Raw genomic sequence first — 16,086 nt, forward strand, 5'->3', positions numbered from 1 at the left:
TGGTGGGTCGATGTCTGGCCATGCCCCCACCTCTGCTCCATCTAGGAAGCAGAGGGACCGGGCCAGCCCTGCTCTCTGGAGCAGGGAGCACAGCCCAGCCCAGGGCTGAAAAGCATGCTGGGATGCTGAGGGACTGTGATTTAACTTAAACCAGGAAAGGTCTGGGACAGAAGTTCCATAAATTGGTTTGACCTCAACCAGTTAAGTCTGATGTTACATTCAACCCGGTTTATCTTAAACCAGTTTCTTCCATTTTGAAACTGGGTTATGTGCACTGAACTTTTGTTCTGTTATAGGTTTAAACCAGTTTTCTGATCACTTAAACTGGTTTATGTGTAACTTCTGTCCCTAGCCTAAAAGGCTTGCTCCAACCTCCCCCTGGAATCATTGGCAGTCTTTCCATTGGCTTTAATGGAGTTTGGATTGAGAATGCTGGCTGGGTTGCTCACAGAAGAGATGGTCTACAGAAGCATTCAAAACAAAGTTTAGCATAAGGACATTGCCTTTTCTATTATACAGATTTTGCTTTTTTATGATGACTTAAGGGGGGAAGGAACATTTAATGCAGCTGTCTAATGAGGTAGAACAGATTTTTCTCCAGAAAATAACAGAGAAATGATCATGGCATCCCTTATATAATGCACATCGACATGGGAACAAAAGTAGAAAGAAAGACAAAACTAAACCAACAATGACAATTGAATCGAATCTACACTGACACGCATAATAGCCTGGGGGAAAAGAGCACTGGCTGATGAACCAGAAGACTTCTGGGAAAGGAACAATTCAATGGTGGAGGGTGGGGGAGAATAAACATTAGCTGAAACCTTTGCTTTGAACATTCAGCATGAGATTTTTAGCTAGTATTGCTGTTCACCGAACTTGTACCAAAGACATCCTTTTTGCCATCCTTTTTAAGGAGTGACTATGGAGACAGGAGTATTTGGGCCATGTACATGACAAAAGCCAAACCATTACTGGAGGTGTTTCAGTTGTTGTGCCCCAAGACATGTGGCTTTTCTTAGGCTCAGAAATGGGGGTCTGATTCAAAGCCTGATAGAATCTAGCGTAGTCTTCCCATTAACTTCAATGTACACTGATTAGACTGTGAAACCAAGGTTCCTGACCACCTTGTATTCATTTAAATCAGTTGTTTACAACCTTTTTAAACTTGAGGCAGCTTTTGGAAAATGCCAGCTCTGGTTGATTACAGCTAAATAATAATACAATTCTTCTGTTGCAAAGAACTCAAACCTGGTCAATATGGTTTTAAAATGATGAATTCCTATTTGAAATATCTAGATTTATTCTGTGAATGTTGCATGGCATCCTGTGGCATCCTTGAAAAGATCTGAATGGTACCCTGGTTGAGAATCTCTGCTTTAAATATTCCATGGCCTCTCTTGCATCAGGAAGCTGAGATGGTATCTATGGTGTGTGGGCCAAATTATAATTTGGCTAATTATAACCTTCCTAGCAAACTATTCTTTACCCTCCCTCTTCCTCCCCCCCCCCCACATCCCATTATTTTGCAGTGTTTGTAGCAAAGAGACATTTTTTCTCTCTTCTCCCCATAAGAGGAAACATTTCAATGGTGGTTGGTTGATCTTTTTCTATATAGTTCTTAAACAGCATCAAGAATCTTAATGAGACAAGCAGCATAACATAGAAGGTGTTAGGATTAAAAATGATGGTGGTTGTCTCCTTCCTCACTGAGAACTTCTTTTGTGGATTTTCTCTGCTTAACGCTTTGATGAAGCCTAATAAATAAAAGTGAATAGTATCTGCAATTATGTAAACTAGACTTTGATTGACGTTGGCATTGATTGACATCTGATGTAACTTCCTGAGACCATTTGTACGTGTTCTTGACAATGATGGAGAAGTGTTGTTCCAATGCACCTCATGTCCCCTGAGACAGACTAAAACCTTGGCTTATTTTTTAGCAACATCTTTTATTATAACAGCTTTAATTACTTCTAGCATCTTTTCAATAAAACGAAATTGTGTTGCATCTTAAAATCAAATCTCTGAGCCAAATGATACTATAATGAATTTTATTAAGCACTTTTCTAATGCTTGGGATTGGAACTGCCCAACTGTGTCTTATAGCTTCTAGTCTGATATGTTCTTTGTTGCTATTTGGAGACCTCTGAGAGCCACAAACCCCTGTAAATTGCATTAAAGGAAAAATTAAGGTTGAAAGTCACAGGTACCTCTGTCTTCACAAAGTCTTGGAAATTCCCTTGTACATGCTGTTAACATGGACTGTGCCCTAGAATTCAAGAGTATCTCTGCCCGCAGCTCTAGATTACAGTGCATCTCAGTATGTTGCTGTACTGTAGACCAGTGGTCTCCAAAGTGGGGTGTGTGCACCCCAGAGGATGCGCAAGACGATCCATTGGGGTGCGGGAAGAAAATATTAGAACTTCTATTTAGATGTATATTTATATAAATATACATATATTGGGGGTGTGCACTCAAAAATTCTTACTGATAGGGGCACGCGATTCAAAAAAGTTTGGAGACCACTGCTGTAGACCATGCTTGTATGCCTGCCCCATTTCACCTTCCAATTTCCCTCACTGTCACTCTCCTTCGTGCAGGTTACGTCAGCCTCGGAGCCCAGCTGTGTGTCCTCACATGGTTTTGTAGGTCTGGGTATCTGTACACTGTGCTGGCCTTTTCTACTCCTCACCTCTGTTTGTGTCTCCCTTGCAGGTATGGATGGATGCAGGCACTCAGATCTTCTTTTCTTATGCCATTTGTTTGGGATGCCTTACAGCTTTGGGCAGCTACAACAAATACCATAATAACTGTTACAGGTAACTGGGACACAATTATATTCTTCAAGTAGTCTTTCTCCTTCCTCCTTTCTAAATACTGCTACAGATGATAGACAAAAGTGCTGACGGAGACAACTGACCAGATTAGGTTTGCGAAAAGGCCCCGTGGTCCCTTTATACCTGAGACAAAACAGCACAAATTTTCCAGTAGTTTTACTTAATGCAGTTGCTTTTGCCTCATGTTTGAAATCAAGTCTGTGGTTAGATATTGGGAGGAACTTTCTGGTTACGAGAGGGTCAAACAATGAAACAGATTAGAGGCTGTGAAAGATCTCATTGAAAATTTTGAAGTGGCAGGTACAAAGACTTTTTGTCTGAGATAGGTTAGACTGGGGTGATTCCCCCTTGAGCAGGGGGACTGGAATAGATGACCTCTTAAGGTCCCTTCCAGCTGTTTTTCTCCAATTCCGTGTTCTGTCCCTAGGAAGAACTTCAGAAATTTCCCAGCTATCTCCCAGCTGAGAGGTCCTGCCTCCATGCAACACTTGTTTATATTGTCCAGAGTCCTTTTAAATCTTACTTGGGACAGAATCCTGTTTGATTCCACTAAGCACAAACAGCTTTTTTGGAGGCCTGTGAAGTTGATTTTGATGATAGCAAAATGAAGGGTCGGTAGCATTCCATGAAATGTTTTTCCATGAAATTCAGTCAGTCCATCCTCACCTTGTAATTGTAATTCCCTTTGCTGCTTTGGCCTGGTCCCTCTCACAGCTGACAAGGCACCCACTCCTCCTGTCCAGTAATACCCCTTGACATTCATTTTGGAACTTGCAAATAATAGTATCAAATATATTTCACTCCTAATCTTCATTGCCTTCCTCCTGTTCTGCTCAGTGCTGGGCTACCCTTGAATGGAGACACTCAATCCTGTTAAATTGTACTGAACTGTCAGACTGAAGTGCCCAGGTGGGGAATAATGTTGGAGGAAACTCATTTTCAGTTTAGATATTTCTGACATTTAGAACCAAAAGTGTCCAATGGTGAAAGACTAGTGCAATAAGCTAAGGAGCTCCAGAGACTTGCCCACTTGCAAGTAAGAAAACTTGTTATTTTGATGCAATATTTATTTGTCAGCAGAGCTGGTTTTAGGAACAAGTAATGAGGGCAATTGCTGTGGGCCCCACTAAGCTAAGTAAGTGCAAGTCATCTACTGTGGGAGTAAGAAGTGGACAAGGCTCGCATCTTGGTCTCAGACTTGTGAGGGCCCTGAGCAAGCACTGGCTTTGTTAGGGCAATCTCCCTATAAATTGCACACAGCAGGAAAAACTGGGACATTGCATTTGCTGTCTAAACAAGTCCCTCCATCTGCCAGAAAAATGTACTCTATAGATTGTGATTTCTTTTGTTTGAATTGTCATTTGTTGTTGTTTTGGCAGGTTTACATAGTGCTTTACAGACAGCTAAAAGATAAAGGCTGTATATCAAGGTCTTTTCCCGTTAGATTAAGATGATGTTTCATTGCTAGTTATGAGGCTCTGGATGCCTGTCCAGTGAGAACTGCACCAGGACATTCTCTCATTTGAGGGGAGAGAAAAGTATGGGAGAGGAAGGAACTGTGGATTTGTGATTTAGGTCTGGGACAGTTTATTAGAAGGTCTGGGCTCTGTTCTGGATCTGTTGCTGATGACCTTCTGGCTGGTTTTGGGCAACTTCATTAATTATCTGTCTCTCCGTTTCCTGACTATAAAATGGAGACCATGACAATGGTCTACCTCATAGTGAGTTTATGTAGGATTTCAGGAGCCTCAACTGCAAGGCACTAAAAAGTAGTAGAATGTGTGGCTGTCCTGCACAAGCGATTTAATCATGTTAGCCATCAAATATTAATCATTTGCAACTGAACTCTGCAGTTGAATAGCAATGTATTTTTGGTATCCATCCTTCAACTTTTTTGTTCCCCAATTGCAGTCCCTCATCTCAAGAGATCTGCCTTACCTTTTGCAGGCCTGGCTTACATAGTCAAAATGATTAATTTTCCGTCTAGCAAAGGCATATAACAGCATGGGGCACCAGAGAGTCCTATGAGGATCACTATTATTCAGTGTTGTTACTAATCACCTGGAAAAGGGGGCTACATTAGGTGACAGAATTTGCCAGTGAGATAAAGTTATTTAGGTGGGTCAAAACTAATGCAGATCATGCAGAAAGAATAAACCTCTAACAAATGCATCAATTTGGAAAACACCAGTGTGGGAAAAGGGCTATTTAAAGTAAAGGACAGTGGTGGCACAAGAACAAATGGTACGAGCTAGTATCAAATACATTTAGGTAGGAAATTAGAAGGTTAAAAGGCTGTGGTGTTGGGACATTGAAGGTCTGGAACTGCCTCCCAATAGGAAATCTTGGTGGCACAAAAAGCTGAGCTAGTTTTTGTGAAGGAGTTTGATACAATTATGAAAGGGATGATAGCCTGTGGTTGCCAGGTTACTGGAGTGAACTATATAAATGGTGCCTTTCCAGCCTGATGTTCCTACTTAATTAAAATAGGTGATTGGGAAACATTGTGGCAGATGCTGCTCAGTGGTGACAAATGTTAAGTAATGTATGCAAGAAAGACTAATTTAACTATTTCTGCACCCCAGGAATGCTAACCACACCGAAACTTCTCTCCTAGAACAGTTGGGTGCCGTTGTGGACAGTTCAATAAAGATATTTATTTGATATGTGTGTGTGTGTGTGTGGGGGGGGTCTAAATAAAGATATTTATTTAATGTTGGGGGGGGCATTTAAAAAGCAGATCAAATGTTAGGCTCTTTAAGGAAAAAAGAAAAAGGGAGAGATGGTAATACTGACTGCCCTTACAGAAATCTATAGTATACTTTTTCACAAAATGGTGTGTTCAGTTCTGGTCCCTACATTTCTAAATGTGTAGCAGAAATAGGGATCTAAGACAGCCACTGACAATAATTAGACAGAGAGAGAGATTAGAATATGAACAGAAATTTAATATAGATCATCGCTGTTTAGTATAAAGAGGAGATGAATAAAAGATGAGAAGGTAGATGCTAAAAAGAACGCTTTCAAATGAGTGATTTAGAGAAAGTAAATTGGGTGCTCCTATTTATTTTTTCTCCTAATGTATGAACCAGAGGATATCCAATGGCACTAAAGATGCTGAATTTAAAACTGATGTTAAGAAATGTATTGCTGCCTCCCCACACGCATGCACTTCCAAGTGCAAACTTCTAGAACTTGCTGCCATAAGGCTTCATTGGGGCTAAATGGGATGCAAGAAAAAGCACTGGGCTTTGAAGAGGTAACTTTTCTGGGGCCTTCCTATGATGCATCCAGTAATTGCCACAGACGGTTCATGGGTCTGATCCTGCATAGCAATTCCTGCAGGAAGGGGGGAGGCTCCCATGATTAGTACTGACCTGAGATTGGGACCCCCAGGTTCAAGTCCCTTGCTCTGCCACAGATTCACAGTGTGGTTTAGGGCAGGTCACTCTGTCTCTCCATGGGTCAGTTCAGTCTGTCTGCAGTGGGGAGTAATGCCCACCTGATGGGGCGTGGTGTGGACAGATAAGATAGTTAGGACTCCATTGGTACAGTATGACGAGCAGAGAGAAATCAGCGTTGATTATTGAGAGGTCCAGATTTATTTCAAGTCTTGTGACATTGTGGTTGTCACTGTGCGAGATGAGGATGCTGCCTCAACATGTGACAACGCTGCATCATGCTGGGGCCATGCAAATATCCTGTATTTATCCTTACGTACATTCACAGGCTCGTGCTGTTCTGACACCTGCACAGAAACTGCTAGTATAGACTAGTACCTGTGTGCATCTCTAGGAGTACACTTTTGTCTCCTTTGCTGCTGTCCCTGGCTGGTACTTATTTTTGATTGCCTTGCTTTTCCCTTCCTCTACTCCCTCCAGTATGCTGATACTTTTCTTTTATTGGCTGGCTGGGCCCCCAGGCTGATGCTCATCTCTTCTCCTTCCCAGGGACTGCATCGCTCTGTGTTTTCTGAACAGTGGCACAAGTTTTGTGGCTGGCTTTGCAATCTTTTCCATCTTGGGCTTTATGGCTGAGGAGCAGGGAGTGCCTATTTCTGAGGTAGCTGAGTCAGGTGAGTAGGTTCTGTGTTCAGGACACAGCGAGGCCAGTCTGTGTCTGTCTGCTCCTGACATTGTGTTCCTTTTCTGCACTCTCTCTCCAAGACAAAGGTTCACATAAAGAGCAGAGCAATGTACAGAGTAGTAGATAGTTACCCATTCCCAAACTGCTGGCCCTATAGTAATGAACTCTACCCAACTAGACTTATTGCAACTGCAGGTCCAAATCTCAGCAGAGTCCACTCATCCTCCTGAGGTAGGAAAGAAATGTCTCATAGTGTTTACTGCATGAGGATCTCTTACACACAACCTTAAGAGCTAAAGCCAAGTCTGCCTTGCCTGGATACTAAGGCTCTTTTCAGAGGGTTTTGTTCCATCCCTCAGCTATCATGATGGAATTGAGCCTACTGTGGCTCTTCTCCACTCCGCTTGGTCCTATAGGTGTAGCCTGCTCTTGTTCCTCCCCTCTCTGTCCCTCAGCACTGAAGCCTTGTGGTCACTGGCTGCTAGTGACAGGGAGTGCCTTGTGGAAGGTGAGTATGTTCTGTGCAGCTGGATGGACCTGGAGACCAGTTCTGAGCAGTGCTGAGCTGCTATGATGACCTCTTCTTCCCTTTCTTAGAGGCTGCTAGTACAGCTGCTGGCTTTCAGATCTGGCCATCACTACCTGCCATAAATTACCTTCTCTTTTCAGGGCCTGGTCTGGCATTTATTGCTTACCCTCGAGCAGTGGTCATGCTGCCTTTTTCCCCACTCTGGGCCTGCTTTTTCTTCCTGATGGTCGTTTTGCTTGGACTGGATAGTCAGGTAAAGACATCCACACATTTGTCCCTCTTGACTGGCAGATAGACAGTCCCATTGAACTTCGTGATTCATGGCTAGGCTAGTATCTGTCCCCAAGCCTGCTTGTTTAAAACCAGCCTGTTTTTAAAAATATATTTTTGATTGCACGCTCTTTGAGGAAAGGACTGTTTCAGAGCCTGGGCACACAACACGCTACTGTCATTTGCAATAGCTTTGGACAGCCATGTAAATCACAGCAGGATAAGAAGCAGACTAACCAGCAGCTTAGTCCAGTATTACAGGTTGTAGACTGAAATCTTCCCCTTGCGAATATGCCTGTTTATCTTGTGCAATATCTGCCCTGGAGTGTACATAGGACACAAAACCTCTACAGTGTTGTACAGTATGCTAGTGTGGTTTTATTACTGAGGCTCTCAAGGGTAATTCTACACCAGGTTGGGTGAGCTGCAGCCTGTAGTGCTGTTTCACCAGTACTGTTGCCATGACCTCGAGTCTCCCCATTCCAGATGGCATGGGGAAAGTTTCTTGGCTGTGTAGGAAGGGATCTGGATAGATGTCCTGTAAACTGTGCAGCCCCTATGCAGTACCCATAGCTTATTCAAAGATCACAGGATCACAGAGTGTTTGGGGCATTCTCTGGGCTTCAGGTTTTGCAGTACCCATGTGCTGAGAGTGCGGGAATGAAGAGTAGAGGGGCAATGAAGCTGCTGTGATACGAGTGAGCTGATGGGCATGTGAATTCTTCTCTTCCTAGTTTGTCTGTGTGGAGAGCCTGGTGACAGCCCTGGTTGATATGTATCCTAACATCTTCCGGAAGAAAAACCGACGAGAGACCCTCATTCTACTCGTTTCCATCCTTTCATACCTGATAGGACTGATTATGCTTACTGAGGTAGGTTACAGCTCATAATCTGTGCAGTGCTTTTGCCATACCCAATTGAAATTGGAACAGAAAGAGGGCCCTAGGCCCTGTGGGTGGCCTGGGAGCATGTCATTTTTCCTGACTCTCCATGGGTCAGTGCTCAGATGGGAGACCCAAAGAAGGCCAATAGGTGCTGTTAGATGTGTTGTTACTGGGTCAGCAGCAGGGATCCTGGTTTTCTCAGATAAAAGTAGCAAATTCTCCAGTACAAAAAAAAATTGCAAATTGCCAATTCTCTGTGAATATTGAATACAATGTTCAATATTCAACTGAAACACTGTATCAGTTGAATACAGTGTTTTATTGATGTGTATGAAATTTGGAAGCCTACCCGTGCCTCAATTACTCTAATAAAATAAATTCTAAATACCTATATATTTTGGCATTTCATTTTGGGCTTTTCATCATGGAAAATCAGAGTTCTTGCTGCCCCCCTCACTTATCAGGATATGGGTCTATCTGCAGTTGCCCCCACCTTCCCACTGCTTTGTGGTGCTGAGCAGCCCTGATATGCTGTTGTCCTACACTCCCAAGTCACAGTCCCCACAGCCCTGTTGGTGCCTCTCACTCTCTGTATACCCCCAACTCATTCCCTCCTGGCAGCAGCTTCCCTTGTGCACCAGGATGTGGGGCCAACAGTGGCTGTCCCCACCAACTACTTTGTGGCACTGAGCAGTCGTGATAAGCCAGTGCCCTGCCTATGCCATTGCCCCTCACTCCCAAGCCACAGCCCCTGCCTGCCTGCCCGTCACTTGCATTCTCCCGGCAGCAGCTCCCCTGGGTGTGGGTGTGGGGTTTGTGGTGCGGGGAGGTGTGTGCAGGGTTTGTAGGTCGGTGTGGGCCCCCCTGCCACAAATTCCACCCCCTACACACATGCTGCACAGTCCCCACTGCTGGTAGCTCAGCAGCAGTAGGCAGCAGGCTTTTGGGGCACTCATGGCTGTGTCAGGCTGAGCCCCTGGTGGCACACAGCTCCAGCTGAGTCCCAGGGCCTGCGTGTGCTGGCATGGAAGCTGGCCCAGCCTGCCAGTGGGCACCTTTGGACCAGGCCAGGTTTGCTTCATGCCAGCTTAAGCAGATTGTAGCACTACAGGTGGGAGCCATATGCCATCAGGCTGGGCAGGCTCTGTGCCTGCATGGGTGGCTTCCTGCCGGAGTGCTGGAAGCCCCTCATGGAGGCATGGAGCTGGCCGTAGGGGTTCTAGCACTCCAGTAGGAAGCCACCCATGGAACCTGCCTGGACTGATAGTGTATGACTCCATGCCTCCATGTGTGGCTCCTGTCTAGCCCGGTAGCACACAGCTCCTGGTCCAAACGCCATTGGGCTGGCTGGCCCTTGACATGGGGCTTTCCACAGATACTTCCCCATTCCCTCAGCCCCCACCCACATGCCCCCACCTTGCCCCCTACCTGCTCTGCTGGCTCTTCCCATAGCCTCACCCCCAGCCCTGCACCTACACCCACAGGGCCCCCTCACCCAGCACTGCTGGTGCCCCCCCATCCCTGACCCCAGCCATCCCAGGCCACTGGAGGGGGCCCCAGCTGGCCCTCAGCATGCTGCAAATCCCATTTACCCCAAAGACTCCAGGAGGGAAAGTGAGCCTGAGCCAAGCCCTGGCTGCCTGAGAGTCTCTGTCCCTTCCCCCTTTCCCTCTCCATTGGGACAGGGCTTATGGTCTGCCACCCTTTTTGCAAGAAGCCCTTACATGCTTGCACTCTGCCAGCCTGCAGAGAGTTCTTTGCAAATGTGGAAAATCTGTGGGTATCTCCATTAAAATTAAAAACCCACTTTTTTTCTCTGTTAAAAGGAAAAATCTGTAGTTTTTTTCCCATTTTTTCTGAGGGAAATGGGAAAACCTGAATCCCTGATCAGCAGGTACTGCTTTTTCCTCTGAACTCAGTACAAATTGCCAGTGGGCACACTCATGCTGGTGGTGTCAACTTTTGAGTAAGGTTTTAAAGTGGCCTGTAGTGGACTTCTAAGATCCTGGGGTGTCTTCTAACAAAGTGGGGATAGTGATCCACCCAATTCCAACCTAGGCACCTGCAGCTTTCTTCCCCTGTGATACTTTTCAGATATTGCATTTTTCCTTTCCTGTCCTAAACTCTTGGATCCTGCTGCTCTGTGGACATGTAGCCTGGACATCCATCCCACCTTGACTTCAGAGTGAATTGCTAGAAGTTAAGATTCTGGTCACTGTTTTGCAAAGCAAAGCAAGCTGTAGCCCCATCTCAGTTGCAAATTAATTGAGACCTTTTGCCCTCCTACCTGACTAGCTAGCAGTTTGCATTTACAGTGAAATATGGTGGGACTTACTCTGACCTTGTGTACATCAGTGAAATTCTGCTGGTGTACAAGCTGGGATGAACTGGAATCATGCCTGGTTTCCATGTTAGCAGAGAAAGGGGCTATTGTCCAGGGGCTGGTGGTCTTTCTTTGCCTCTTCCTGCATTTCTTTGAGCCTGATTTTGAACAGCTGCCTCTAGCTTTGCACTGGCACTTTTGGGCCTGGAATTCACTATAGCAGTGCCTGCAGATCAAGGAAGGTAAGTACCTGAAGGGCCAAGAGGTGAGCCCATGATGATCAGTGCCTGAGGAATTCATGCATAGTCTGATGCATATTTGGAGGCTGAGTTTGGAAAATCAGGGACACTAAGCCTTTTTGCCTTTGAGGTGTCTTTCTCTGTCAGACTTATTTTCTCCAGTCTCTCTTAACTAGCCACAGGTGCCCAGATAGACAGTAACTTGCCTTTTTGCTTCTCATGGAAATGAGGGTCTATAGACAGAGCACAAATGGTCTACTGAAAGTGGGATTTTTGAGGCACGTCCCTGGCACTGCTTCATATTTGCAGTATAAGGGGAGTGGCTTTTTCTGCTTGCAGTTGACTGAAATTGTACTGTAAGGGGGCAGAAAGTCACCAAGGACTCTTGGTAGAATGGAGCTGGTTCTTTCTCTGGATAAACCTCTTCACTAGTCCCTGATTTAGATTTCTCTCTCCTTTCTCCATTCCCTACCCCCTTTCCCCTTCCCAGGGCGGGATGTACGTTTTCCAGCTATTTGATTATTATGCTGCCAGTGGCATGTGCCTGCTCTTTGTTGCCATCTTTGAGACGCTCTGTATTGGCTGGGTATACGGTAAGTGGGAGTTGATGAGTTTTAATGACTTAAAGCCTTCTATCCAGTTCTCTGTGGGGCTGGTCTCTCAATCAGTCCACAGGTCTTCTTGATAAACCTGATACCCTTGCACCCTTCCTTTTATGTGTCCTTGCTTGAGCATCCTGGGATGAAGACGGTGGGAGGTTGTGTCTCACAGCAGTGCCCGGTGGGAGTTGGCTGGACTCGTACAAGAGAAGCTACCTCTGTTACTGTTGTTCCTTCTATTAATAGGCTACCTTTTCCCTTCCCTTCAGGAGCTGATCGTTTCTATGATAATATTGAAGACATGATTGGCTACCGGCCATGGCCTCTCATCAAGTACTGCTGGTTATTCATCACACCGGCAGTCTGCCTGGTGAGAGCTGGCAGGACACTGGGGGCCAGCCACCAGGGTGCATCTGGGAAGGGTGGAACTGGGTTTTGGCCACTGTGGGAGTGGGGAGACTGGGTTGCTGTTCATAGTGCTTGGGTCCCTGTCTTGGGACTAAGTTAACTAGGTAGTAATTATGGTGTGAAACTGCAGTGGGGGAAGAAGCAAAGATTGTAATATAATGAGCTGTCTCGGGATGTCTTGTCACAGTATCTGTGAAGGACAACAAGAGCCCTATGACTGTTGACTGCTCCTTTGGGTGAAGTGGCCCATGGTTTGGAAATCTGCTTCAGTGTGAATGGACTAAATGATCCCCATGGCAGCTGTATGTGCCTAGGACATGGTTTGGTCATGGAATAGCTGGGAGCAGATTACCAGACAGTAGCTATGACTACTGCTAGGGCAAGCTGGTTGAGATGTAGTGGGCATTTGCTGCTGGGTCAGTGGCAGCACAGCAGGTTTGACTGATACCCCGATTCCTGCTGTCCTTCTAAGGAAGGTAAGGTCCCTAGGGAGGCCATTTTGGTTAGCTAGATTGCTTTCCTCTCCTCCTCTTTTCTTGGCCCCTTTCACCCCAACAGGCAACCTTCCTGTTCTCTTTGATTAAATACACACCACTGACTTACAACAAGAAGTATGTATACCCCTGGTGGGGAGATACATTGGGCTGGCTGCTGGCCCTCTCATCCATGGTGTGCATCCCTCTTTGGATCCTCTACAAGCTTTCCACAATCAAGGGCTCCCTGAGAAAGGTAAGACTGCTGCTCCTGGGTCAGGATACAGGCTGTAGGCTGTATTGGGGCTGCGTGGGACTTGAAAAGCTGCTGGTGTAATGGAATGATTGCCTCACAAAGCAGCCTTGGTGTGGTATTAATAGTATCTTGAATTAATTTACTGAGGCTTAGTCTCTTACTCTGAAGAATGAGCGGCATCATTGAATTCAGGCTGGCTGGAGGGCTATTCAGAGCTGTCTTGCATCCTGTGCCTCTTAGTATTGACTCATCTCTTAAACTGCTGCCAGTACACAGCTCTGTAGAAAGTGGACAGATCCACATCCTTGGGTGGGAGGGACATCTGGCATATAGACACCACAGAGCGCAGGACTGGCTAGGTCACCCAGTGGGACCTCTAGGCTGTGCTTATGCTGTAACAGAGGGCAGCAGTGCCACCACTGGAAGCTTGAAGCCACCTTTGCAGTATTTGGGGGCAGTGAAGTACCTGCTCAGCCTCTAGTACCTCTAGTACAAGCTAGAACTAACTTACTGTCCAGTAGTTATGTTGTGGTTCTCATGGCCCAGTGGGGGAAGCAGAGGCCTGCTAGAGCACAGCATGCTTGGACCATGCTGTGAGGTCCCTCACTCCTTCAATGAGGCTCCCTGGGGCTGCAGAGGAGCCTTAGTAGAAAGCATTCATGTTGGCTATGCTAGAACCATGAGCATTGGGAAATTCCCAAGCTTTTTTGCAAGACTTTCTGCACCCCAGAGCAGTGCATAGGGATAGATTGTAACAGAGGACTGGCTTGGAGTCCCCATGGTCTGCATATCCAGACAGAGGCAACTCTGCTTTCTGCAAGCCTTTCATTGGCAAACTTCTGCTGATGTCAGTGGAAGGCAAGTTATTGCCTGTAGGCTGGTGCTATGTGTGGCTCTGGGATTCCTGCAGCCTTGACCACCAGAGGAATAAGTTTGAGTGCTGCTGCTTGGAAGAGGTGTAGGGAATGATTGGTCCCATGGTCACCTGTTGGTACTGTGCGGAGAATGGATCCCTTGTAAAAAACAAACAAACAAACAAACAAAAACAAAAAAACCCAACCAAACAAAAAAACCCACCTGGGTTGATGCTTTGGCACTTGCCTGTATTTTGGCTATTCAAAGTCCTGGTCAGGAGCAGGGAAAGGAGCCTTTCCCACTCCGTACCCAGAACTCACACAAGCGCAGGGGTGTTCAGCTGAGGGCGATCTCCGGGGGGTTCCAGCTCTTGTTTAAATTACTGTGTGCAGGTGTGCTGGCCAGGGTAACTCTAGAGCAGGGCTGCTCAACTTTCAACTCATGGGCTGCTTCCGGCTCCCAACGTTTTAACTTGTGGCTCCTGGTTCAGATGGTGCTTCTGCTGGAGCTGGTCGGATGACTTTGGGGAACCCAGTGCCATGTGGTGCTGTGTGCTGGGTGTGGGGACTTTGGCATGGTGCAATGGGGAGAGGGAGCTCTCAGCACTGTGTGGTGTGGTGGCCAGGGGAGTCTGCATCCCTAGGTGATTCACAAGTTGGACAGTCCTGGTCTAGAACATCCCTGGTAGTTAAAGACAGATGTTCTACAAGAGAGACTTGAGGTGTCATGAGTTATTCAGATCTCAGACTGATTTTTTCCTATGATTACAAAGCTCCTCCTTGCCCCACTGCTGTGTGCTGTCCTTGCTAGAAGGGGGCTGGTGGGGTGGGCAGGACCCTTTCCTGCAGGTCAGTTGACTGTCTGATTTTTGCCTTGCAGAGGTTTCGCCAGTTAATATGCCCAGCTGAGGACCTGTCTTCCAGGCTGGGTGTGGGGCAGCCCCCTCCTTCCACCAGAGCTGGTATCTTAATGCTGACAGAGCTTGGTTCTAACTGCTAGGGCCAGCACAGCCATGTGGATTGTTGTGTGCACCCCTTCCACCTGTCTGATAACCCAAGGATTCTCCTCTTGCCAAGGGGAGAGGGACTTGTGAGCGAGTCTCCCTTTCCTGGAAGATTTGATGTGCTCAGCAGGGGCTGCCATGGAACGGTCACCAGGGACACTGTGGAGCGAATGATGCACCTTAATTCCTTCCCTGGAGAATGCGTCCCAGAGCCAATTCAAGCCAGGACTGAGCCCTGGAGTGGAGATGGTTGGAGTCTTATAGAGGGGCGTTTTTTCCCATGTGGACTTTGGGGACTTCTCCATTCATTCCATTAAACACTTGTTCTTTCTACTCCAGAGTGGCTCTGACTCTATTTTGTCCATTGCATTCTCTTTACAGGGGACTACCTCCCCGCTCCAGGAGCCCTTGTCACTTAGTGGCTCGTGCTTTTGCCCAGAGCTGCCCTGGGTTTGTTTGGCTAGTGCAACCTCTGTAGGCAGAGGTGCTGGTTGTTTTAATGGCCAAGACCACCTTGGCAATGAGGGGAGTTGCTAGTGTTATTACCCCTTCGCTCCCTTCACTCCCCTCCCAGAACTAGCAAAATATGCCGTACCCTGCCATAGAGGAAGACATTGGGATGGCCCTCAGGGGACCCAAATAAATAAATCCATTTATTGGGCCCCAAATAAATCCAAAGAAAACTGGTAAATACCAAGCAAGTGCTATTCATAACCATACTTCTGAAACTCAAGAGTCCTGTCTGTTGCAAGTCAGGAGTGATGCTTATTGGCAGAGCTGTGTTGTGGGGCCTGAGATGGATGCAATGGGAGGTACATTGGAGCAGGAGCAGGATTTGCTGGCAGAGACTTAGAGAGAGGGATTGATCTTAGGGCTGAAATAACAGGGAGCGTTCACAGGCCAAGGGCTACAATATAAGAACAGACAAGGAAGTCCTTTTGCACAGGACTTAGATGCATGGGTAGAGCTGGGATGCTTCATGCCGAGCTGGATTTACATTAGAGCTGTGCAGGCCCCTAGGACTAGAAGAGCAGTTGGTGACTGGTATGTTGGTAGGTGTGCACAGGAGGCCAGAAGTGAGGGATACTTTGTTGGGCTGTCTAGCACAAGGGAAACCAGGAACCCTGATTAGATGAGATCTATGCAGGGCAAGTTCCTGGATAAATATGCTGGGTGGGTGGTAAACCCTTACATTGTGCTACTTGTCTCCAGAGACCATGTACCCCTCTTGCTTTCTTTTCACAACCTGAAAAGTGCTGGAAACCACAAGGAGTTGACAGACTACTCCAAGGCCCCCAGCTCTCTGGGGACTGTGGGG

At 46.5% G+C, this 16,086-nt stretch overlaps 1 protein-coding gene across 1 annotated transcript in view; it reads left to right on the plus strand.

Moving 5' to 3' along the window:
• The window catches only part of LOC109316473 (sodium- and chloride-dependent GABA transporter 2-like), a 48,026-nt gene extending 32,920 nt beyond the window's left edge, over positions 1–15,106 (plus strand). The window contains exons 8-15 of the mRNA XM_019544590.1: positions 2,722–2,825; positions 6,794–6,918; positions 7,599–7,711; positions 8,463–8,600; positions 11,665–11,767; positions 12,043–12,143; positions 12,740–12,910; positions 14,645–15,106. Coding sequence (XP_019400135.1) covers positions 2,722–2,825; positions 6,794–6,918; positions 7,599–7,711; positions 8,463–8,600; positions 11,665–11,767; positions 12,043–12,143; positions 12,740–12,910; positions 14,645–14,764 — 975 coding nt within the window. The 3' untranslated portion in view covers positions 14,765–15,106. The remainder of the gene's footprint in view (positions 1–2,721; positions 2,826–6,793; positions 6,919–7,598; positions 7,712–8,462; positions 8,601–11,664; positions 11,768–12,042; positions 12,144–12,739; positions 12,911–14,644) is intronic.
• The last annotated feature ends 980 nt before the right edge of the window (positions 15,107–16,086 follow it).

Source organism: Crocodylus porosus, unplaced genomic scaffold (genome assembly GCF_001723895.1).
Source record: "Crocodylus porosus isolate Cpor-Errol unplaced genomic scaffold, CroPor_comp1, whole genome shotgun sequence".
In the NCBI taxonomy this organism is placed as follows: domain Eukaryota; kingdom Metazoa; phylum Chordata; order Crocodylia; family Crocodylidae; genus Crocodylus; species Crocodylus porosus.